This window comes from Pseudophryne corroboree, chromosome 3 (assembly GCF_028390025.1).
Source record: "Pseudophryne corroboree isolate aPseCor3 chromosome 3, aPseCor3.hap2, whole genome shotgun sequence".
Taxonomy (NCBI): domain Eukaryota; kingdom Metazoa; phylum Chordata; class Amphibia; order Anura; family Myobatrachidae; genus Pseudophryne; species Pseudophryne corroboree.
Window position 1 is genome coordinate 350,646,089 of NC_086446.1, and position 25,379 is coordinate 350,671,467.

The 25,379-nt window shown below is 47.0% G+C and overlaps 1 protein-coding gene and 1 pseudogene across 8 annotated transcripts in view; one reads left to right on the plus strand and one right to left on the minus strand.

Moving 5' to 3' along the window:
* Window positions 1-25,379, plus strand: part of GRB7 (growth factor receptor bound protein 7) — a 254,847-nt gene that overhangs the window by 211,324 nt on the left and 18,144 nt on the right. For all 8 annotated transcript variants that reach the window (XM_063959742.1, XM_063959748.1, XM_063959749.1 and 5 more), the window contains 5 exons: window positions 3,135-3,267; window positions 3,761-3,917; window positions 5,895-6,016; window positions 9,434-9,511; window positions 10,155-10,292. In XM_063959742.1, coding sequence (XP_063815812.1) covers window positions 3,135-3,267; window positions 3,761-3,917; window positions 5,895-6,016; window positions 9,434-9,511; window positions 10,155-10,292 — 628 coding nt within the window. The remainder of the gene's footprint in view (window positions 1-3,134; window positions 3,268-3,760; window positions 3,918-5,894; window positions 6,017-9,433; window positions 9,512-10,154; window positions 10,293-25,379) is intronic.
* Window positions 21,781-21,898, minus strand: LOC134897326 (5S ribosomal RNA; annotated as a pseudogene).

Below are 25,379 nucleotides of genomic sequence, written 5' to 3' on the forward strand. Positions count from 1 at the left end.
TGAAAATATATGTTTCCAGGACGGCTGGAGTCAGAAAATCTGACTCGCTGTTTATCCTGTATGCACCCAACAAGCTGGGTGCCCCTGCTTCTAAGCAGACGATTGCTCGTTGGATTTGTAGTACAATTCAGCTTGCACATTCTGTGGCAGGCCTGCCACAGCCAAAATCTGTAAAAGCCCATTCCACACGGAAAGTGGGCTCATCTTGGGCGGCTGCCCGAGGGGTCTCGGCTTTACAACTTTGCCGAGCAGCTACTTGGTCAGGGGCAGATACGTTTGCAAAATTCTACAAATTTGATACCCTGGCTGAGGAGGACCTGGAGTTCTCTCATTCGGTGCTGCAGAGTCATCCGCACTCTCCCGCCCGTTTGGGAGCTTTGGTATAATCCCCATGGTCCTTTCGGAGTCCCCAGCATCCACTAGGACGTTAGAGAAAATAAGAATTTACTTACCGATAATTCTATTTCTCATAGTCCGTAGTGGATGCTGGGCGCCCATCCCAAGTGCGGATTGTCTGCAATACTTGTACATAGTTATTGTTACAAAAATCGGGTTATTATTGTTGTGAGCCATCTTTTCAGAGGCTCCTCTGTTATCATGCTGTTAACTGGGTTCAAAACACAAGTTGTACGGTGTGATTGGTGTGGCTGGTATGAGTCTTACCCGGGATTCAAAATCCTTCCTTATTGTGTACGCTCGTCCGGGCACAGTATCCTAACTGAGGCTTGGAGGAGGGTCATAGGGGGAGGAGCCAGTGCACACCAGGTAGTCCTAAAGCTTTTACTTTTGTGCCCAGTCTCCTGCGGAGCCGCTATCCCCCATGGTCCTTTCGGAGTCCCCAGCATCCACTACGGACTATGAGAAATAGAATTATCGGTAAGTAAATTCTTATTTTTTGCTGGTAGTGGGTTATACTGGAATGCCACATCCGGAGTAGCTCAGTCCAGGGCAGAGGTAAAGGTGCAGTTGTAGGAAAAGACATTCTGGTCATAGCTGGAAAGGGTGCTGATGGAGCAACAAGTGAGACCAGTGTTTGGGAGAAGATGGCAAGGTCAAAGGCATCATGGAACAGGAAATTGTAGGAGGGGGGCATAGCAGGGTGCGGAAGAGCAGAGGTAAAGAGAGAAGTGAATGTGCATGAGGTATCTCGTAGGCAATAACAAGGATGTACTGTAGGTCAAGGAAGAGAGCAAAATGGTCTGTATAGGGCAGGGACGTGAGGTGAGGTAAGTGGCTGAGGCACTGGCTAGTACCAGAGCCAGATTAACACAAAGTATAGTGCATCTGGAAAGTATTCACAGCGCTTCACTTATTCCACATTTTGTTATGTTACAGCCTTATTACAAAAATTTAATAAATTCATTTTCATCCTTAAAATTCTTCCCCATAATGACGTGAAAAAAGTTTTTTTCTTGAGATTTTTGCAAATTTATTAAATAAAAAAACTAAGAAATTACATGTACAGAAGTATTCACAGCCTTTGCTCAATACTCTGTTGATGCACCGTTGGCAGCAATTACAGCCTCAAGTCTTTTTGAATATGATGCCACAAGGTTGGGACACCTACTGTATCTTTGGGCAGTATCGCCCATTCTTCTTTGCAGCACCTCTCAAGCTCCATCAGGTTGGATGGGAAGCGTCAGTGCACAGCCATTTTCAGGGCTCTGGCTGGGCCACTCAAGGACATTCACAGAGTTGTCCTGAAGCCATTCCTTTGATATCTTGGCTGTGTGCTTAGGGTCATTGTCCTGCTGAAAGATGAACCGTCGCCCCAGTCTGAGGTCAAGAGCGCTCTGGAGCATGTTTTCATCCAGGATGTCTCTGCATTCATCTTTCCCTCTATCCTGACTAGTCTCCCAGTTCCTGCCGCTGAAAAACATGCCTACAGTATGATGCTGCCACCACCATGCTTCACTGTAGGGACCACCACCATGCTTCACTGTAGGGATGGTATTGGCCTGGTGATGAGCGGTGCCTGGTTTCCTCCAAACATGACGCCTGGCAGTTACGCCAAAGAGTTCAATCTTTGTCTCATCAGACCAGAGAATTTTGTTTCTCATGGTCTGAGAGTCCTTCAGGTGTATTTTGGCAAACTCCAGGCGGGCTGCCATGTGCTTTACTAAGGAGTTGCTTCCGTCTGGTCACTTTACCATACAAGCCTGATTGGTGGATTGCTGCAGAGATGGTTGTCCTTCTGGAAGGTTCTCCTCTCTCCACAGAGGAATGCTGTAGCTCTGACAGAGTGGCCATCGGGTTCTTGTTCACCTCCCTGACTAGGGCCCTTCTCCTCCGATCGCCCAGTTTAGATGGCCGGACAGCTCTAAGAAGAGTCCTGGTGGTTCGAAACTTCTTCCATTTACGGATGATGGAGGCCACTGTACTCATTGGGACCTTCAAAGCAGCAGATATATTTTTCTGTACCCTTCCCCAGATTTGTGCCTCGAGACAATCCTGTCTCGGAGTTCTACAGACAATTCCTACATGCTAGGACAGGTGGGTGGGGTGCTAGTCAAGCAGAAGGCGTCTCTACCTGCAAGTATATATACATACTGTACAGAATTTTAGAGTAAAGGGGGGTCTGGACTTCACATCCAAATTTTAAACATAAGAGATGCTACAGATGGAGCCATGCTCATCTGAGGCGGCTCCATCGCAGGCGTGCACTACCGCCGTGACTAGGCAATCCGTCCACCTAGTTACGCCGGGAGTGCACAGAGATGCTCCCATTCTGAGCGTCTCCGTCCGGACGCACGCTTCTGCCCAGATGGAGATGCTCTTCATTCAAGTGAATAAGGCCCGTCACTGTCGTGTGCGCGCCCAGCCGGACAGAGGCGGGCGCGCCTAGTCACAGACAGAGCCGCGACTAGCGTGGCTTCACCTGTACCTTGCTGAGACTAGTAGTGCCAAACAGAAAGAAAGGGAGAAAATGCAGGTGCTCACTCTAAGCACTAAGAACACTGATAAATGTTAAGTTCAAGAGTTTAAACCTAAACCTCCCAACATTCTTGTCAAGTGTAATTTAACATATAATGATAATTGCTAATTTTTAGTTTAACAGGTTCAAATTTAGCCAGAAATTGTACAAGTGGGTTTATAAATTAGCAGTAAAATTCTTCACATTTTGTACATTGCAGGCGATTACGAGATGAGGAGTCCCGATCGTCATCACTACCTGACATCCCAAATCCATTCCCAGAACTCTGCAACTCCTCGCCTATTCTTATCAGCACACCTAATAGCAGTTCTCCTCTGGAAGGGGGTCCTCATGTAAGTACTGTCCCTCTCCACTCTGCCAACCACATTAGCTTCATTGTTTTACATAATACTGTATCTGCTCACTATGAGCAAGGAACATAGGAAGAGACATGTCAGGTCCTCTAGGGAGCGCAAAGTAAACATGTGGAGAAGTTACCCATTGCAACCAAGCAGCTTCTCTCTACCATTTTATACAATGTCCTTAATAAATGCTAGTCAGTAGCTGATTTGTTACTATGGGCCGCTTTTGAACCTGACCTCTTGTCCACTCTTTAGAAGTCTTGATATATCTCCCCCAAAGAACCTGTGGCCTTTTGCTTTCATGAGCACTTGTCATGTAACATAGGTGTCTTGTTTGAAAAATGACAGTTAGGAGCTGATTAGCTGGTACTTTATCTCTCTCCACTTTATCTCTCCCCAACGCTTAGTAAAAAGATCTCACATACTGAGCTACCACATAAATGAGTGTCCTAGCTGAAACTTGTCTCTCTTCTTATGGGAGCAGATGGTGAAGGTGTTTAGTGAAGATGGCACATGTCGATCACTGGAAGTGACAGCGGGGGCCACAGCGCGACACCTGTGTGACATGCTGGTGGAGAAAGCACACTGTCTGAGTGATGAGAGCTGGTCTCTAGTCGAGCTGCACCCACATCTGGGACTTGGTGAGGAGGAGAAAGGAGTTTGTTTTCCTAATGCTGTTTTTATATTCTTGCTATAATGCCTTACTTATTTTTTTAGTGGAACTGTTATCATAGTGTAATATGGTTGCAACTGATCACAAAATTAGATAATAGATTGTATTTTCCTTTTGGAATACAACAGATTTTATTTATTTTATTTAATACATTCATGGAGAGAGACTTGGAGTATTTTATACAACTTCAATTTATGTTAATACTATGGACCGGTTGTAACGATGCTTTAGTTCAACGGCTGTTCGGGATGCCGGCTGAACTCAGACATTTTTTTTAGAGGCAAATCCTTGCTTGTAAGTGCTTGTATAAAAAAGTTTGAGTTCGGCTGCCACCCCATACGGCCACCGAACTTGGGCGCCATTACATCTGGTCCTATAAGTCTGTCTTTATGTATTTTTTACTCTTATGGTATATTTGGCAGCGGCCTTAGGAGCCATGCCTATTACACTGGGACCACGTGGGGACAGCTGCTCTCTGTATTGCTCACTATCCTGACCCTCGCAGCCCAGGGGTTGTTGTCTGGTCATTTTGAAAAAAAAAAAGAAAAGAAAAAAAAAAGTACTATTTACCTATAAGTTGAATCTGAGGGCCTGATGTAGAGATGTAGGCGATGTAGTACACAGCGGCTGTGTGAGAGTATGCAAATGTCGCAGCCTCCGGAATTTGTATTGAGCCGCCTACTGAAGGCAGCTTGTGGATGAAGACGGACCTTGGTAGATAACCGACCATCTGAGTAGCCCCTATTGTCCGGCAGCATGGCCATCGGAAGGAAGGCACCAGAAACATTTTAACTGTGTATGGGATCGCAGTTGCAAGCTGTGACACGCGTGCATTTAAGTCGCCATTCCCCAGTTACCTCCCACAGATGCTTCCAGACGGTCAGTCACTTTGCAAATAAATCCTCACTGCAATGGCCACCACAAGACCATCACCAACATTGCATCCATCTCTAAATCACACCCTGAGACATGTAAAAACACTATGAACACTAAGGCCTCCATTTATCAGCGCGTTTGTTACTGACAAACTCGCTGAGTATGGTAATTAACAGTTGTTTCTATTTATCATGACTGATTGTGCTGTTTTAAGGCAGCGCTATTCTCATTTCCTTCCTGAATGTGAAATTGCAATCTGCTCGTTATCCTAATAGCAGCTTGCCAGGTTTTGTTAAATAGCGCCCACCAGTACTGCGGTCCCTGAAGCAGCATTGGAGCCAGGAGAGCTCCAGAGAGGAGGGGAAGGAAGGCTGACTTAGCACTCTGGCAGCATTAGCTTGCTCGTCTGCTGTCTCGTTTCAGCTCACTCCCTCTCTATCATCACACACACAGTGCGCAACACACACATACACAAACATGACATACACATTGACACACAACAAGCATTGGGCTGAGGACCAATGCTGGGGTGGATGTGCGGAGGGGGGCGGAAGTGCAAGAGAGGGGGCTGCATACGGGAGGTAAGGTGGGGTGCAGACCAGCAGAGGTGCTGATGCCAATGCTCATGGTAGGCAGTGCACGGGTACAGGGAGAGAGTGGCTGCTGCCCTGGTCTGTCTCCCCACACCTGCTCTGAATACAGTGCATGTGCCGCAAAGGCAGGCAGATGGCGCATGTGCGTAGTTCAGAAAAACAAAACTTAATTCATCAGCTCTGTTTGTACTTCACAAACAGCACTCAATAATAAGGATATGATCATATCAAGGGCATGCCACTTTGCTGAACAGAGAGAAAATACCAGAAATTGTATTTGTTAGTACTGACAGAAGATAATAATCTAGCAAAGAAATATGTAATAACGTGGATTTTGACATTATAGACCTCACGTTTACCCTTTTTGTTTGTCCGTAAACCAATTTAGTTGATCATCTTTGGCAGACTCACTGGAAATTGTAAAAGCAATGTATTTTCCACTATTGTTGTAGGATTTATGTTCTCATGTCTTGCAGAACGGTGCCTTGAAGATCACGAGTCAGTGGTGGAGGTACAGGCTATGTGGCCTGCAGGAGGAGACAGCAAGTTCATTTTCCGTAAAAATTTCTCCAAGAATGAACTGTTCCGGGGATCTCCGGTGAGCACAAAGAGGCCAATGTTTACTCAAAGACAGATACATGGTTGTACATGTCCTATTTAAATAATTATATGTTCCTCTATCTGAAGCCATTCAAGTATGTTGTTGTAATACTCCTGTGGTTTAATAAACTCCAGACAAATATTTTGGCCATTGTACAGTACTTTGCATCATGTGATTATTAGGGGAGGTGGATTGAGCATAAAGAGACCTGATAGTGAGAACCCATTGCTAACTTGGCGCACCCTAACTACATTTACTGAGCAAGTGTAGCAGTGCAAATATTTATTGTAATCCTGTCAGTGCTGTAAACTTCATGGTAGAAATACTTGTATTCATTATTTTAAGTTAAAATTGTTAATCTCACATTAAAGTTTGGAGGAACCTTTCTTTTGCTATATATCACGCAAGGCCGGTACAAGGTCTCGCTGCACCCTCGGCAAAACTTCAGCCGATTGCATCATAACCTGCAACCTCCCCCCACCCCTCCCCTTCACCAACTCTAGAAAGGGAGATGCAGGTGGCCACTAGGGGGGCCGGAGTGAATTGCATCATTATATCTACATAAATTGACAACACTCAAGGACTTTTAAAGTGAAAAAGCATATTGTAAACAAAGTCACAAAATGTTGTCAGCACGGAGGAAGCTCTGAGGCACTGGTGCAGCCTGATAGCGGTGGCTGCACCTGATTAGACCTGCAGCAGCATCCAGCACGGTGTACAGTGAGTCCGCATACAGAGACATACTTCAGTTTTGTAATAGATTAATTCAGTGGCATCCTCCAGGAGCTGGCGCCCCTAGGCAGCCGCCTAAACCTGCCTAATGGTAGAACCAGCCCTGATATCACATATAAATGTCTGACCATCGGTGCCATTCAAAACAGTTTCCTATTTGTTAATACAAGTTCAGCAATAAGCAGTAGCTTTATTATTGTGCTTCATACTGATGCCATTAGAGAAGGGACAGAGAGACAAATCAGCTCGCTCTTGTCTGATGCCGGCCTGGGCACCATAGAAACATTAAATGCTTTTGCCAGCGTCAATAACACTTCAAAGGAATATGCGTTGAATCCTGAGAGTTGCACTGCTTTTTTGCAATCTGTGGGGACTGTACTGTTGGTTGCATCTAATGGAAGCTGCATTATTGGTTGCATTTCACTGGTGCTGCATTATTGGTTGCATTTCACTGGTGCTGCATTATTGGTTACATGTGATGGGTGCTGCATTATTGGTTACATGTGATGGGTGTTGCATTATTGTGTGCATTTGATGGGTGCTACTTTATTGGTTGCATTTGATGGGTGCTGCATTATTGGTTGCATTTGAGAAGTGCTGCATTATTGGTTGCGTTGAGTACTGCATTATTGGTTGCATTTGATGGGTGCTGCATCATTGGGTGCTGCATTATTGGGTGCATTTGATGGGTGCTGCATTATTGGTTACATTTGAAGGGTGGTACATTATTGGGTGGTACATTATTGTGTACATTTGATGGGTACTGCATTATTAGGTGCATTTGATGGGTGCTGCATTATTGGTTGCATTTAATGGGTGGTACATTATTGGTTACATTTGAAGGATGGTACATTATTGGGTGGTACATTATTGTGTTCATTTGATGGGTGCTGCATTATTAGGTGCATTTGATGGGTGCTGCATTATTTGGTGCATTTGATAAGTGCTGCATTTTAATACTGCATTATTAGGTGCATTTGATGGGTGCTGCATTATTAGGTGCTGCATTATTTGGTGCATTTGATGGGTGGTACATTATTGGTTACATTTGATAGGTGGTGCATTATTGGGTACATTTGAAGGGTGCTGCATTATTGTGTGCATTTGATGGGTGCTACTTTATTGGTTGCATTTGATGGGTGCTGCATTATTGGTTGCATTTGAGTACTCCATTATTAGGTGCATTTGTTGGGTGCTGCATAATTGGTTGCATTTGATGGGTGCTGAATTATTGGGTGCATTTGATGGGTGGTACATTATTGGGTGGAACATTATTGGTTGCATTTGAAGGGTGGTACATTATTGGGTGGAACATTATTGGTTGCATTTGAAGGGTGGTACATTATTGGTTACATTTGATGAGTACTGCCTTATTAGGTGCATTTGATGGGTGCTGCATTATTTGGCGCATTTGATGGGTGGTACATTATTGGTTGCATTTGATGGGTGGTACATTGGGCCTAATTCAGATCTGATCGCTAGGCTGCATTTTCGTACAGCGGGCAATCAGGTCTAAACTGCGCATGCATCGCAATGCGCAGGCGCGTCCCATGGTTACAAAGCAGATCGCCACTCAGCGATGGGTTTGTGTGAAGAATCCATTCGCATGGGCGTTCGCAAGAAGATTGACAGGAAGAAGCCATTTGTGGGTGTCAACTGACCGTTTTCTGGGAGTGGTTGGAAAAACGCAGACGTATCCATGCGTTTACAGGGAGGGTTCATGACGTCAGTTCCGGTCCCGGAGAGGCCGAAGTACTCGCAGCAGCTGAGTAAGTCCTGGGCTACTCAGAGACTGCACAAAATCTGTTTGTACAGCTCTGCTACACATGCGTTCGCACACTTGCAAAGCGAAAATACACTCCCCTATGGGCAGCGACTATGCGAACGCAGAACTGCAAAAAAAAACCCTAGCGAGCGAACAGGTCTGAATTAGGCTCATTATTGGTTGCATTTGATGGGTGCTGCTTTATTGGTTGCATTTGATGGGTGCTGCTTTATTGGTTGCATTTGATGGGTGGTACATTATTGGGTGGAACATTATTGGTTACATTTGATGGGTGCTGCATTATTGGTTGCATTTGATGGGTGGTACATTATGTGGTACATTATTGGTTACATTTGATGGGTGGTACATTATTTGGTGCATTTGATGGGTGCTGCATTATTGGTTGCATTTGATGGGTGGTACATTATTGGGTGTATTTAATGGGTGGCACATTATTGGTTGCATTCGATTGGTGGTATTGGTTACATTTAAGGGGAGGCATTTGATATGCCGGCTGTCCGGATCCTTGCACTCACCATACCTATGCCGGAATCCTGACAGCCGGCATACCGACAACTATTCTCTTTCTTGGGGTGTCCACCACACCCCTGGAGGGAGAATAAATAGCGTAGCGCACCACCATGGCCACAGTGCAGCGAGCCTGCAAGGGGCTCTTTTGCGCTAACCCCGCTGCCTGCATGCCGGCGGTTGGGATCCCGGCGCCGGTATGCTGGGCACCGGGATTCCAAGCGCAGGTATAACATACTACACCCATTCTAAGGGTGGTGCATGATTGGTTGCATTTAAACTACCCAGGAAAGTTACTGCATCTGTTACATTACTACTTCATGTGTGCTGGAGCCACATGTGAACTACTGTAAAAATGATCTGACCAACATTTTAATTTTCTCCCTCAGTATGCATTATTCCCGGAGGACATGATAGCAGGGAATTTAGAGGCACACAAAGGACTCTCTCATTCGGAGCTTATACAGGTATGTAAAAGACAAGTACAACCAAGGATATTGACCTGCTACGCAATAGACAGCTCATATGTTAAAGTCTGCTCTCCTGCATTCTTGCTGGTTGCCTGACAGCAGGGCCGGATTTAGGGGGGGGCGAAGGGGGCGACCGCCTCCCCTAACACAGTCATAGCCACGCCCACTTTTGAGCAGAAGAGAGCTCTCCGGGGAGAGCCTGAGGCAGAACGATGTGCTGTAGCTTATACCACAGCAGCACAGAGGAGCCAGGAGAGCAAGGGTTACAGAGCATTTGCCCCTCACTTGCTGGTGTGTGGGTACTAGGGCTAATAAATACAAGTCTCACTCAAAAACTTCAGTCAGAATTGAGAGAGGAGGAGTTAGGATTGCAGATGGGAGAAGTTGGGACTGTAAAGGGAGGAGTCAAAATTAAACAGTAAACCGCCCCCCCTAAAGAAAAGTCTAGATCCGTCCCTGCCTGACAGTGTCCAGGACATTTTGTACAGTGACTGGACAGTTTGGAGAAGGCTGAAGCCAGCACCATTCAGTTTAGAATTACAGAGACTTGACAAGTGAGCGAGTTTAGACTGGTCATGCAGAAAGATCACTTTAAACACATGTAATCTGTTTTATACTGTATGGTTCATCTCCCTGACAGAACTTCCTCAATTCGGGCAGCTGGCCAGAAATCCAGGGCTACTTACATATGAAGGAGAGTGGCCGTAAAGTGTGGAAGCGGTTCTTTTTTTTCCTGCGTCGCTCTGGTCTCTATTATTCTGCCAAGGGGACCTCCAAGGTAAATACACTGAGCCAGAGAAAAACAGCTCATTAAATGCATCATGTACTGTATATACAGTATATCAAACAGATTATTTTATGTTGCTGTTACTGTTCTATCGTGTGAGGTGCTTGTGGTAACACCATACAAGTCTTGTATTTCTCTTACGTCCTAGAGGATGCGGGGTCCATTTTAGTACCATGGGGTATAGACGGTTCCGCAGGAGCCTTCGGCACTTTAAGACTTTTCAACAGTGTGAACTGGCTCCTCCCTCTATGCCCCTCCTCCAGACCTCAGTTTAGAAAAGGTGCCCAGGAGACTGGATGCACACTAGTGGAGCTCTACAGAGCTTTGCTGGAAAAATACTTTCTTAGGTTTTTTATTTAACAGGGAAGATGCTGGCAACAGCTTCCCTGCTTCGTGGGGAAGTAGGAACCAACTTCTCAATTAGTTAATGGTTCTGCTTCCGCTGACAGGACACCATTAGCTCCTGAAGGGTACTGAACACAGCCCAATCCTGACCAGCGTTCACGTCCACAGCACTGCCGCCACCCCCTAACAGAGCCAGAAGTCAGAAGGCTGGTGAGTATATTACCGGAGTCCTGCAGAGAGGGGATCCTCCGTTCAACGTTGGTGGCATACAGGTACACGCGCACGCTGTGCGCCATGTCTCTCAGCACAAGGGTGCAGAGCGCGCGCGGTGGGGGGCTCTGAGGGCATGTTTTAAACCTTACTCTCACTGGCAAAAAGGGTTCATACATGTACAGCCGCTGATGTGCCATCCCCAGCAGGTTGCAACTTTTCCTCCTTCAAAGGATTTGAATGCGTTCTCTGAAGAATCCTGGGCTAACCCTGAGAAGAAATTTACCCCTCCAAGAAGGATACGTGCAGCATACCCTATCCCTGAGGAAGACAGGCGCAAATGGGAGACACCCCCAATGATAGACACCTCAGTTTCTCGGCTGTCTAAGAAAATTGTTTTGCCTGCCCCTGGTTCAGCATCTTTAAAAGATCCAGCTGACCGTAAATTAGAAACAACCCTAAAATCCATATATACGGCTAACGGAATGGTGCTCAGGCCCACCATTGCTTGTGCGTGGGTAGGTAACGCTGTGGAAAAATAGTCTGACAACTTGCTTGTTAACATAGGCACAGTTGACACGGATGAAATAGTCCTAACTCTCGGCCATATCAAAGATGCTGCAGGTTACTTAGTTGAAGCTATGAAGTATATTGGGTTGCTGAATTCAAGATCCTCCGCTATGGCGATTTCAGCCTGCAGGGCGCTGTGGATCCGCCAATGGAATGCTGATGCGGAATCAAAAAAGAATATTGAGGCTCTTCCTGACAATGGAGAAGCCCTCTTTGGAAACAAGCTGGATGCCATGATTTCAAAAACGACATCAGGCAAGTCAGCATTTCTGCCTTCTGCAGCTGCTCCACCTAGGAAGGGATTTCATTCTCATACGATGCAATCCTTTCCGCCCAACAAGTCCAAAAAGGCAAAGTGTACCCCCTTCTTCGCAGGAAGAGGTTGAGGAAGAGGTAAATAATCTACAACACCATCAGGCTCACAGGAGCAGAAGTCAACAGCTACTTCTGCTAAAACCTCAGCATGACGCTGGGGCTCCCCTGCGGGAGTACGATTGGGTGGGGGCACGTCTACTTTCTTTCAGCCAGGTCTGGGTTCACTCAGATCTGGATCCTTGGGTATTGCGGATAGTATCCCAAAGGGTACAAATTGGAATTTCAGGACCTTCCCCCATGCCGATTTTTCAAATCAGCCTTACTAGCTTTGGTTAAGGACAGAGTAAAAGTGCTGAACGCAATACAGAAATTATGTCAAGACAACGTAATTTCCTTAGTTCCTGTGCACAACAGGAAAAGGGGTTTTATTCAAGCCTGTTTGTAGTGCCGAAACCGGATGGCTCAGTCAGACCGATTTTAAACCTAAAGATTCCGAACCTTTATTTGAAAAGGTTCAAATTCAAGATGGAATCCCTGAGAGCGGTGATCTCCAGCTTGGAGGAAAAGGAATTTCTGGTATCGATGGACATCAAAGATGCTTATTTACATGTTCCCATCTACCCGCCACATCAGGCATACCTGAGGTTTGCAGCGCAGGACTGCCACTACCAGTTCCAAACATTGCCTTTCGGGCTCTCCACGGCTCCGAGAATATTCACCAAGGTGATGGCGGAGATGATGGTCCTTCTTCGCAAGAAAGGAGTCAAAGTCATCCCATACTTGGACGATCTCCTCATAAAAGCGAGATTCAGGGAGAAACTAGTGCAGAACATTGCACTTTCCCTGACGGTGCTTCAACAGCACGGTTGGATCATAAACCTTCTAAAATCACAATTGGAACCCACAATGAGGTTATCATTTCTGGGAATGATATTGGACACGGAAGCACAGAAAGTATTCCTACCGGTGGAAAAGGCTCTGGAGATCCAGGGGATGGTCAAACAAGTTTTTTAAAACCAGCACGCGTATCGATTCATTAGTGCAGCCGCCTGCTGGGGAAGATGGTAGCGGCCTACGAGGCTCTACAACTTGGCCGATTCCATGCCAGGGTGTTCCAATGGGACCTACTGGACAATTGGTCCGGATCGCACCTACACATGCTCAGGAGGATAATCCTGTCAACAAAAGCCAGTATTTCACTCTTGTGGTGGCTTCAAAGTACTCACCTCCTGGAGGGACGCAGGTTCGGGATTCAGACTTGGATCCTGGTGACCACAAATGCAAGCCTCCGAGGTTGGGGAGCAGTCATGCAAGGGGAAAGCTTCCAAGGACAATGGTCAAGTCAAGAAGTACACCTTCACATAAACATTCTGGAATTGAGAGCTGTGTACAACAGCCTTCATCAAGCGGCACACTTTCTTCAAGGTCATCCCATACAGATCCAGTCAGACAGTGTAACAGCAGTAGCTTAGATAAACCGCCAGGGTGGAACAAAAAGCAGAGCGGCAATGGCAGAGGTGACAAAGATACTCCTCTAGGCAGAAAGACATGCAAAAGCTCTGTCGGCAATTTTCATTCCGGGAGTGTACAACTGGGAAGCAGACTTCCTCAGCAGACACAATCTCCATCCAGGAGAATGGGGCCTTCACCCAGAAGACTTTGCTGGGGTAGCAGATCATTGGTGCGTTCCTCAAGTAGAAATTATGGCATCACGTCTCAACAAGAAGCTTCAGAAATATTGTTCCAGGTCAAGAGACCCACAAGCAATAGCAGTGGATGCACTGGTGACCCAGTTGGTGTATCAGTCGGTGTATCTGTTCCCTCCACTTCCACTAATACCAAAAGTTATCAAGATCATCAGAAGAACAAGGGTTCAAGCAATTCTCATTGCTCCAGACTGGCCAAGGAGGGCTTGGTATCCAGATCTTCAGGAATTATTACTGGAAGATCCTCAGCCTCTTCCTCTTTGCGAGGACCTGCTTCAGCAGGGGCCGTTTGTTTATCAAGACTTACCGCGGCTGCGTTTGACGGCATGGCTGTTGAGTGCCAGATCCTAGCCCGTAAGGGTATTCCCAATGAAGTCATTCCCACACTTATTCTGTCCAGGAAAGGGGTAACGTCCAAACATTAACATCACATTTGGAGAAAATATGTATCTTGGTGTGAATCCAAGAAGTCTCCTGCGGTGGAGTTTAAATTAGGATGTCTTCTCCTATTTCTACAGGTGGGTGTGGATGCTGGCTTGAGATTAGGGTCTATCAAGGTCCAAATTTCAGCCTTGTCCATTTTCTTTCAGAAACAGTTGGCTTCCCTTCCTGAGGTCCAGACTTTTGTGAAGGGGGTTCTGCGCATCCAACCTCCCTTTGTGCCTCCTGCGGCGCCATGGGATCTTAATGTGGTGTTGCAGTTCCTTAAATCGGACTGGTTTGAGCCTCTACAAGAGGTAGAGTTGAAGTTTCTCACTTAGAAAGTGGTCATGCTGTTGGCCTTGGCCTCAGGCAGACGAGTGTCTGAATTAGGGGCTCTGTCACACAAGAGTCCTTATATGATTTTTCATGAAGATAGAGCTGAACTGCGGACGTGTCAGCATTTTCTTCCAAAGGTTGTGTCTTATTTCCATATCAACCAACCTGTGGTGGTGCCAGTGGCTTCTGACACCTCAGCCGTTTCAAAGTCCTTGGATGTCGTCAGAGCGTTGAGGACTTATGTTGCAAGAACGGCTCGAATAAGGAAAACAGAATCTTTGTTTGTCCTCTATGACCCCAACAAGATTGGGAGTCCTGCTTCTAAGCAGACTATTGCGCGCTGGATCAGAGGTACCATTCAGCACGCTTATTCCACGGCAGGATTGCTGTTACCGAGTTCGGTAAAGGCCCACTCTACAAGGAAAGTGGGTTCTTCCTGGGCGGCTGCCCGGGGTGTCTCAGCGTTGCAAATTTACCAAGCAGCTACTTGGTCAGGGGCAAACACGTTTGCTAAGTTTTACAGGTTTGACACCTTGGCTGCTGACTACCTTCAGTTTGGTCAGTCAGTTCTGCAGGAACAATAGCACTTTCCCGCCCGTACTGGGAGCTTTGGTACATCCCCATGGTACTAAAATGGACCCCAGCATCCTCTAGGACGTAAGAGAAAATAGGATTTTAATTACCTACCGGTAAATCCTTTTCTCGTAGTCCGTAGAGGATGCTGGGCGCCTGCCCAGTGCTCATTTTTCCTGCAAATTACATTTTGTCTTTTTACACAGATTCTCATGTGTTTAGATGTTTTACAGCAGTTGCTGTTACGTTATGCATGCACGTTAGCATGGGTTATGTTAAAGGCCATGTTAGGCGACATGTTTTTCGTATGGTGTGAGCTGGTGTGAATCTCGCCACTAGTTTAATGTAAATTCTACTCTCAAAGTTGTCCATCTCCTCGGGCATAGTTCCTATACTGAGGTCTGGAGGAGGGGCATAGAGGGAGGAGCCAGTTCACACTGTTGAAAAGTCTTAAAGTGCCGAAGGCTCCTGCAGAACCGTATATACCCCATGGTACTAAAATGGACCCCAGCATCCTCTACGGACTAAGAGAAAAGGATTTACCAGTAGGTAATTTAAATCCTATTTTCTCATAATAATCTGTAGTGTCAGTATCTAATGATATTTTACTTTACAGCAGAAAGTACAGCAATATCTCACCAATATTAAACCCCTTAATGGCTGAGGGCCGTCCAGTTAAACGTAACCAGTGACACACAAATAAACTTAACATCTAAAATAAAGACTCGGAAACGTGAATTTGGCAGAAAACTTGACGGCTATCTCCTATATAATAGCCCAGATCTGTGACTCTGTGTCAGTGTGTATAACGCTGGGCGTGGCTAGGAGCTCTCATTGGGTTAGCAGCAGGTCTATCACAACCAGTCCACACCTGATTGGGCGAGAAACGCTCTCCCACACAGGTTACATGCAATGGGAGTGTCTGCCCTTTGGCTGCTGTGTGTTCTCAGAGCAGGATTAACAATGGGGTTGATGAAGCTGCAGCTCCAGGTCCACACCCCAAAATAGGCCCACTGCATCTGCAGCAACATATCCTCCAACAATTTACACCTAAAAATTGGTACAAATTCGAAAATACTTTCAATGGTAGTTTGGAGAGCCAAAAATCTGTACAGACCATAAAAAAAAGGTCCTGTACCTGCCAAAAAGGTACAGCTGGAGGGTATGCCACTGCATCTGCAGCAACTCTCTGCGCTGTAGATATGGGAAAATTTTTTTTTTTATTGCAGCGACTTATGGGGGTCATTCCGACCCATTCGCACATTGCACTTTTTCACAGCCGCTCGAACAGGTCAGAACTGCGCATGCGCGTGGGTGACCATGTGCAGGCGTGTCACTGCCGGGCGTCACCGGGCAGCGATGAGAATAACGAAGAAAGCGTTTGCAGCGGCGAACACAAGAAGATTGACAGGAAGAGGCCTCCTGGAGGCGTCAACTGACCGTTTTCAGGGAGTGTCCGTCCGAATGCAGACATGCCCAGCCGTTTCCAGGGAGGGATCCTGACGTCGGCTCCGTCCTGGATGATCGCAGCGAGTGAGTAAGTCCTGAGCTGTACAGAGACTGCACAAACTTTTGTTTGTGCAGCTCTCTGCACAAGCGTTTGCAGCCCTGCACAGCGATTCCCCCCTCCTCTGTAGGCAGCGACTACCTGATCGCAGCAGTGCTAAAAGTAGCCTGTTAGCGATCAGGTCGGAATGACCCCCTATGTCCTGCTGCCAGTCCACCTGCTCCCTCCGGCATCAACAATCCCCACTCCCTAGCCGCGGCGCACGTGGAACAAAAGCTGCTGTGGCCACCGGCATAGATGTGTATGAAAGCTGCGCAGCGGAAGGCTTTCAGAGCCCTCTCATGTCACAGAAGTGCCTCCCAGCCACAGCCGCGCCCAGATCCCCAGAAGCCCCGACATCGAAACACACCACCTGGGCTGCCGGCCTGGAAGCCCCGAGATGGCTAATGTAATGGATAGAGAGGGTGATATCGTGGAGGGTAATGTCTGGATGCTGAATCAATGTAAAAGGTGACAGTGCTGTGCAGTGGGTGTGCAGTGTCCAGGGCCGGTTCTGGGGCTCTGTGCGCCCCGGGCGGCAATAGGGGGCCTGGCTCCGTACAGGGGGCGTGGTCATTTACGCCCCCTGTACAGACTGAAATGATGTGCGGTGCGCGATGACGTCATCGCGCATCGCACAGTAAAGGACCTCTCCACGAAGGGTACGCGTCTAGTTTCCCTTCACAGCGGCCAGCGGCAGCGGGGGGCACAGCAGCAGCGGATCTTGCCCTGGTGCAGCGCCCTCCGGATGGCGCCCTGCGCCCTCTGGAAGGCGGCGCCCCGGGCAAAAGTACTGCTTGCCCGTGGCAAGATCCGCTACTGGCAGTGTCACTGACACTGCACAGCACTCTCACCTTTTACATTGATTTAGCGAGTCAGTCAGTTCTACCAGCCAGTCACTATTACTAGTGCTGGTGTCCCAACGCGCCGCATTACAGGGAAGTAGACAGCACTCACCCGCCCCTCCCCCACCCGCGACACCCCTGCAACCGCTCCTCCCCCACCCGCGGTGGCTCCTGCCCCCCAACTGCGCCACCACCGCACCAGCCCCACCTGCGCAACCGCCCCTCCCCCATCTGCGGCACCCCCGGACCCCTCCCCCATCTGCGTCTCCCCCGCTCCCGCCACTCCCCCCAACCACAGCACCTACTAGGTGATTCATCAGGCCCTGCGTGTGCTGTTCACACCGTTGCAAGGGGCTATGGCCCCTTAACCATCGCAGGCCCTTTGTCCGTGCAATATTTAACCACTCACACAATTATGATTGGCGGTAATACTCCATATAATACAAATATTGCATGCCACAAGGGCATGCAAGGGTTAAGGGTGCTTTGCCCCTTACGACGGTGTGAAGAGCGCCTGTATGGCGCAATGAATCACCTAGTTTATTTATAAGTAGCAACCTAATATACCTAATAAAGTAGAGCAAAGAAATTATGAGTATGGTGGCAAGAAAGAAAGGCAGTAACATTCTTACCCAGGCCACACCAATTCTCTGTACAAACCCAGCAAAGGAAAACTAAAACACCAAACAAAGTTATCCACTCAATCTTCACTTGACTACCCACCCGTCCAGGTGGTGAGGCTGCCCCATTAGGGTGATCCAGCCGATGTTTTAACAGTCATCGAAGGTGAGCGCACCCAAACCTATTAGCAAACTTAAAAACAAAAACAGGTAATAATCCATTCTTTCCCACCACCGTAACCGCCGACCACCTCAAAACAAGTAAACCAGTATCAGAGAAAACAAAAAATGGTGGGAGGCAGGGAAAAGCTTCTAGAAAAGAGGTTGACCCAGACTACCAGGTCCCTGATACAGATCAGGGATAACCCCTACCCACTGGACCCATAGGATAAAAGACACTGCTGTTTTCCCAGGTCCGCCCCCAGTCTGAGGAGTTTAACCCTCTACAGCAGGCATTCCCATCCACGGTCCTCAAGGCACACCAACAGTGCAGGTTTTAGTGATATCCAGGCTTGAGCACAGATGGTTAAATCAAAATAACTGAGCTACTACTTAAGTCACCTGTGCTGAAGCCTGGATAGCACTAAAACCTGCACTGTTAGTGTGCCTTGAGGACCGTGGTTGGGAATGTCTGCTCTACAGTCCCATTCAGTCCTTTCGCTCCACTATTCAGCACAATACGTTGAATGTTACACAATAAATATCAAGTTATCAACATAGCCTTACCTACAAATAATCTATAATTTCTCCATTGGGTCGAATCAAGAGTAGATTGAATGCTGACAGGGATTGCTCTGTCTCCGGAATCAGTGCAAACATCTTCATTGTATTGGTGCTGGGCACAGGAGCTATCATAGCTTAGAGCACAGGTTCTCAAACTCGGTCCTCAGGACCCCACACGGTGCATGTTTTGCAGGTCTCCTCACAGAATCACAAGTGACATAATTAACTCCACCTGTGGACCTTTTAAAATGTGTCAGTGATTAATTAATACACCTGTGCACCTGCTGGGTTACCTGCAAAACATGCACTGTGTGGGGTCCTGAGGACCGAGTTTGAGAACCACTGGCTTAGAGTATATTGGTAAAAGGGTGGATCTGACAACTGTACCATTTAGATGATTGTCTGAAAAATTAGCAATTAGAAGTTAGCCCTTGACAAGTATGACACGTTAGTAATTGTAAAGTGCTGAATTTTCTGGGCAACCTCCTCTTCTAATTATTGCTTTGCTGTGGGTCTTCTGCTGGCAGCAGTTGATGCATCATTTCTCTGACGTCCTAGTGGGAACTCCGTAAGGACCATGGGGAATAGCGGGCTCCGAAGGAGGCTGGGCACTCTAGAAAGATTTCAGACTACCTGGTGTGCACTGGCTCCTCCCACTATGACCCTCCTCCAAGCCTCAGTTAGAATTCGTGCCCGGCCGAGGTTGGATGCACACTAGGGGCTCTCCTGAGCTCTTAGAAAGAATAGACTTAGGTTTTTTATTTTCAGTGAGACCTGCTGGCAACAGGCTCACTGCAGCGAGGGACTAAGGGGAGAAGAAGCGAACTCGCCTGCTTGCAGCCGGATTGGGCTTCTTAGGCTACTGGACACCATTAGCTCCAGAGGGATCGACCGCAGGCCTAGTCCTTGGTGTTCGGTCCCGGAGCCGCGCCGCCGTCCCCCTTACAGAGCCAGAAGCAAGAAGATGGTCCGGAAAATCGGCGGCATGAAGACTCTGTCTTCACCAAGGTAGCGCACAGCACTGCAGCTGTGCGCCATTGCTCCTCTCACACTTCACACTGAGGGTGCAGGGCGCTGGGGGGGGGGGCGCCCTGAGGCAGCAATAATAACACCTTGGTTGGCTAAAATACCTCAGTATATAGCCCCAGAGGCTATATATGAGGTAAATACCCCTGCCAGAATTCCATAAAAAGCGGGAGAATAGGCCGCGAAAAAGGGGCGGAGCCTATCTCCTCAGCACACTGGCGCCATTTTTCCCTCACAGCTCGGCTGGAAGGAAGCTCCCTGGCTCTTCCCTGCAATATACAGTAACAGTAAGAGGGAAAAGAGAGGGGGGGCATTAAATTTGGCAGTATATATACATCTATTATATGAAAAGCAGCTATTAGGGACATAACTCAGTTAGTCCCTGTATATATATAGCGCTCTGGTGTGTGCTGGCATACTCTCACTCTGTCCCCCCAAATGGCTTTTTGTGGGTCCTGTCCTCTGTTGAGCATTCCCTGTGTGTGTGGGGTGTGTCGGTACGGCTGTGTCGACATGTTTGATGAGGATAATGAGGTGGAGGCGGAGCAGATGCATTTTGAAGGGACGTCACCCCCTGCGGGGCAGACACCCGAGTGGATGAACTTCTGGAAAGAAATGAGTGCACGTATAGATTCTTTACATAAGAAATTTGACGACATGCCAAATGTGGGACAGCCGGGATCTCAGCTCGTGCCTGTCCAGGTGCCTCAGGGGTCGTCAGGGGCTCTAAAACGCCCGCTACCTCAGTTTGCAGACCCGGATGTCGACACGGATACTGATAACAGTGTCGACGACGATGAGTCAAACCTAATGCCTGTCAGGGCCATTCACTGCATGATTGAGGCAATGAAAGAGGTGTTAAACATTTCTGATTTACATCCAGGTACCACAAAAAAGGGTATTATGTTTGGGGAGAAAAAACTACCCGTAGTTTTTCCCCCATCAGATGAACTAAATGAAGTGTGTGAAGAAGCGTGGCTTTTCCCTGATAAAAAATTTGTAATTCCTAAGAAGGTACTAATGGCGTTCCCTTTCCCGCCAGAGGATAGGTCACGTTGGGAAACACTACCTAGGGTGGATAAAGCGCTCACACGTTTGTCAAAAAAGGTGGCACTACCCTCTCAGGATACGGCCGCCCTTAAGGAGCCTGCTGATAGAAAGCAGGAGGCAATCCTGAAGTCTGTATACACACACTCAGGCATTATACTTAGACCAGCTATTGCGTCAGCTTGGATGTGCAGTGCTGCCGCTGCATGGTCAGAAAAACTGTCAGAAAATATTGACACACTAGACAGAGACACTATTCTGCTAACGATTGACCATATAAAAGACTCAGTCTTATATATGAGAGATGCACAGAGGGAAATTTGCCGGCTGGCATCTAAAGTAAGTGCATTGTCTATCTCTGCTAGGAGATGCTTATGGACTCGTCAGTGGATGGGAGATGCAGATTCCAAGAGGCACATGGAAGTTTTGCCTTATAAAGGGGAGGAATTATTTGGGGATGGTCTCTCCGACCTAGTTTCCACAGCAACGTCTGGGAAGTCAGCATTTTTACCCCATGTTCCCTCACAGCCTAAGAAGGCGCCATTTTATCAGGTTCAGTCCTTTCGGACCCAGAAAAGCAAGCGTGGAAAAGGAGGGTCTTTTCTGTCTAGAGAAAATGGGATACAGAAGACTCTTGTTTGGGTGCACTCTTGTTGAAATGATAGTACTAAAACATAACGTTTATTAGACCTTATTAAAATAAAGTCAGTATTCACTCATTCTCCCCATGGAGTTGGTACAAAAAAAGAGACAAAGACAAAATATAGACAACACAAACATGTTAATGGAGTAAAGAATGTTTATATGGTATGTTCTGGTTTTGGTCTATGCCAATATAGACTGGCAAAAAAGATGTAGGTACAGTTGTCTTACATCTATTATGCCTTACCAGTACAAGCAATGCTTGTTTTAATGGGACCTGAAATAGGTCTTGCATGAATAGGTATCTAATACAACGGGAGATATATGTCCCATATATCCGCTGTTACATCTCATTATCTATTATTTAGAGTGCTCTGTCAACACATGATTTGTTTCCCTAACTGACATATTCACTCAGAAAGTGGCTTTGTGGGGGTACAAATTCTTATTTGATCCAATTCCTGCCTGAATTGCACCAGGGTTGGTCAAAGATTAGAAAGAAGAAGCAGTGGTGATCCTGCTGTTGGTATTGAGTTTGAAAAGAACAGCCTCAAATTACTATACTGGGTATTCTCAAGGGGTCACCCCATAGGTACTGACCCAGCCCATCACCGTTTTGCTTCCAAGATCGGACGAGATTGGGCTCTAGCGGTGAGGTATGATAGTAACACGTAGCCGAGGTGTCCCACTCACCAATGAGAGTGCACCTATTAAGTAGATTAGAGAAAAAGTGTGGATCTGCTGTCTACGTTAGACCCAGATACATCTAGGAATCATAGATGAGAGTCCACGAAGTAAGACAAAGAGTGAAAAAGCGAATTGGAGAAGAAGAAGAGGATGCGATACATCATTCAAATTCACAGCTGATGCAATTATTGTTTTCTGCAGTTGCTACATAGACTATTGCGAGTACGCCCCTGCCCTTGTCCACATATAGTTTACAGCATATAGAGCTATGTCAGACAGAGATACACCATCCACAATTCAATTTATATGCGGAAATATGGGAGACGTACAATATCCTATTAATCAATTGAAAAAATTGTATTAGCCCTGGGAATGTGTAAAATCCTTTTTCATGGGTTAGTGATGTACAGCAATTATACAATTCTGAGGGGGATCTGTTTACGCACACAAAATTATCACTATGAAGAAAAAGAGTCTTGAAGCAAAACGGTGATGGGCTGGGTCAGTACCTATGGGGTGACCCCTTGAGAATACCCAGTATAGTAATTTGAGGCTGTTCTTTTCAAACTCAATACCAACAGCAGGATCACCACTGCTTCTTCTTTCTAATCTTTGACCAACCCTGGTGCAATTCAGGCAGGAATTGGATCAAATAAGAATTTGTACCCCCACAAAGCCACTTTTTGAGTGAATATGTCAGTTAGGGAAACAAATCATGTGTTGACAGAGCACTCTAAATAATAGATAATGAGATGTAACAGCGGATATATGGGACATATATCTCCCGTTGTATTAGATACCTATTCATGCAAGACCTATTTCAGGTCCCATTAAAACAAGCATTGCTTGTACTGGTAAGGCATAATAGATGTAAGACAACTGTACCTACATCTTTTTTGCCAGTCTATATTGGCATAGACCAAAACCAGAACATACCATATAAACATTCTTTACTCCATTAACATGTTTGTGTTGTCTATATTTTGTCTTTGTCTCTTTTTTTGTACCAACTCCATGGGGAGAATGAGTGAATACTGACTTTATTTTAATAAGGTCTAATAAACGTTATGTTTTAGTATTATCATTTCAACAAGAGTGCACCCAAACAAGAGTCTTCTGTATCCCATTTTCTCTTAAACTGTTTTCTGACTCTGGGTGCACCACCAGACTTTAAATAGAGATTTTCTCTGTATATATGAATACTGGTCCATATAAACACGTGTAATTGTGTAAGACTGGTGCGGAATCACCAACCCTTCTTGGTCTTTTCTGTCTAGAGGCAGAGGTAGGGGAAAAAGGCTGCAACAGACAGCAGGTTCCCAGGAACCAAAGTCCTCCCCCGCTTCCTCTTCCAAGTCCGCCGCATGACGGTGGGGCTCCACAGGTGGAGCCAGGTACGGTGGGGGCCCGCCTCAGAAATGTCAGCGATCAGTGGGCTCGCTCACAGGTGGATCCCTGGATCCTTCAAGTAGTATCTCAGGGATACATGCTGGAATTTGAGGCGGCTCCACCCCACCGGTTCCTAAAATCTGCCTTGCCGATTGCTCCCTCAGACAGGGAGGCGGTGCTAGCGGCAATTCACAAGCTGTATTCCCAGCAGGTGATAATCAAGGTACCCCTACTTCAACAAGGCTGGGGTTACTATTCCACACTATTTGTGGTACCGAAGCCGGACGGTTCGGTGAGACCCATTTTAAATTTGAAATCCTTGAACATGTACATAAAAAAATTCAAGTTCAAGATGGAATCGCTCAGGGCGGTTATTGCAAGCCTGGACGAGGGGGATTACATGGTTTCCCTGGACATCAAGGATGCTTACCTGCATGTCCCCATTTACCATCCTCACCAGGAGTACCTCAGATTTGTGGTACAGGATTGCCATTACCAATTCCAGATGCTGCCGTTTGGACTCTCCACGGCACCAAGGGTATTTACCAAGGTTATGGCGGAAATGATGATACTCCTTCGAAGAAAGGGAGTTTTAATTATCCCGTACTTGGACGATCTCCTAATAAAGGCACGGTCCAAAGAACAGTTGTTGGTGGGAGTAGCACTATCTCAGGAAGTGCTAAACCAGCACGGCTGGATTCTGAATATCCCAAAGTCACAGCTGGTCCCGACGACACGTCTACTGTTCCTGGGGATGATTCTGGACACAGTCCAGAAAAAAGTGTTTCTCCCGGAGGAGAAAGCCAGGGAGTTGTCTTCTCTAGTCAGAGACCTCCTGAAACCAAAACAGGTATCGGTGCATCACTGCACGCGGGTCTTGGGAAAGATAGTAGCTTCTTACGAAGCAATTCCATTCGGCAGGTTCCATGCCAGAATCTTTCAGTGGGACCTGTTGGACAAGTGGTCCGGATCGCATCTTCAGATGCATCGCTTGATAACCCTGTCTGCAAGAACCAGGGTGTCTCTTCTGTGGTGGCTGCAGAGTGCTCATCTTCTGGAGGGTCGCAGATTCGGCATTCAGGACTGGGTCCTGGTGACCACGGATGCCAGCCTGCGAGGCTGGGGGGCAGTCACAAAGGGAAGAAACTTCCAAGGACTATGGACAAGTCAGGAGACTTCCCTTCACATAAATATTCTGGAACTAAGGGCCATCTACAATGCCCTAAGTCAAGCAAAATCCCTGCTCCTACACCAGCCGGTGCTGATCCAGTCAGACAACATCACGGCAGTCGCCCATGTGAATCGACAGGGCGGCACAAGAAGCAGGATGGCAATGACAGAAGCCACAAGAATTCTCCGATGGGCGGAAAATCATGTACTAGCACTGTCAGCAGTGTTCATTCCGGGAGTGGACAACTGGGAAGCAGACTTCCTCAGCAGACACGACCTCCACCCGGGAGAGTGGGGACTTCATCCAGAAGTCTTCCAAATGATTGTACATCAGTGGGGTCGTCCACAGGTGGATATGATGGCGTCCCGCCTAAACAAAAAACTAGAGAGGTATTGCGCCAGGTCAAGAGACCCTCAAGCGATAGCTGTGGACGCTCTGGTGACACCGTGGGTGTACCAGTCAGTTTATGTGTTCCCTCCGCTGCCTCTCATACTAAAGGTATTGAGAATAATAAGAAAGCGAGGAGTAAGCACAATTCTCGTGGTTCCGGATTGGCCAAGAAGAACATGGTACCCGGAACTTCAAGAGATGATCTCAGAGGACCCGTGGCCTCTGCCGCTAAGACAAGACCTGCTACAGCAGGGGCCCTGTCTGTTCCAAGACTTACCGCGGCTGCGTTTGACGGCATGGCGGTTGAACGCCGGATCCTGAAAGAAAAGTGGCACATTGGGATCTCAACGTGGTGTTGAGTTTCTTAAAATCACATTGGTTTGAACCACTAAAAACCGTGGATCTGAAATATCTCACGTGGAAGGTGGTCATGTTATTGGCCTTGGCTTCTGCCAGGCGAGTATCAGAATTGGCGGCTTTGTCTTATAAAAGCCCTTATCTGATTTTCCATATG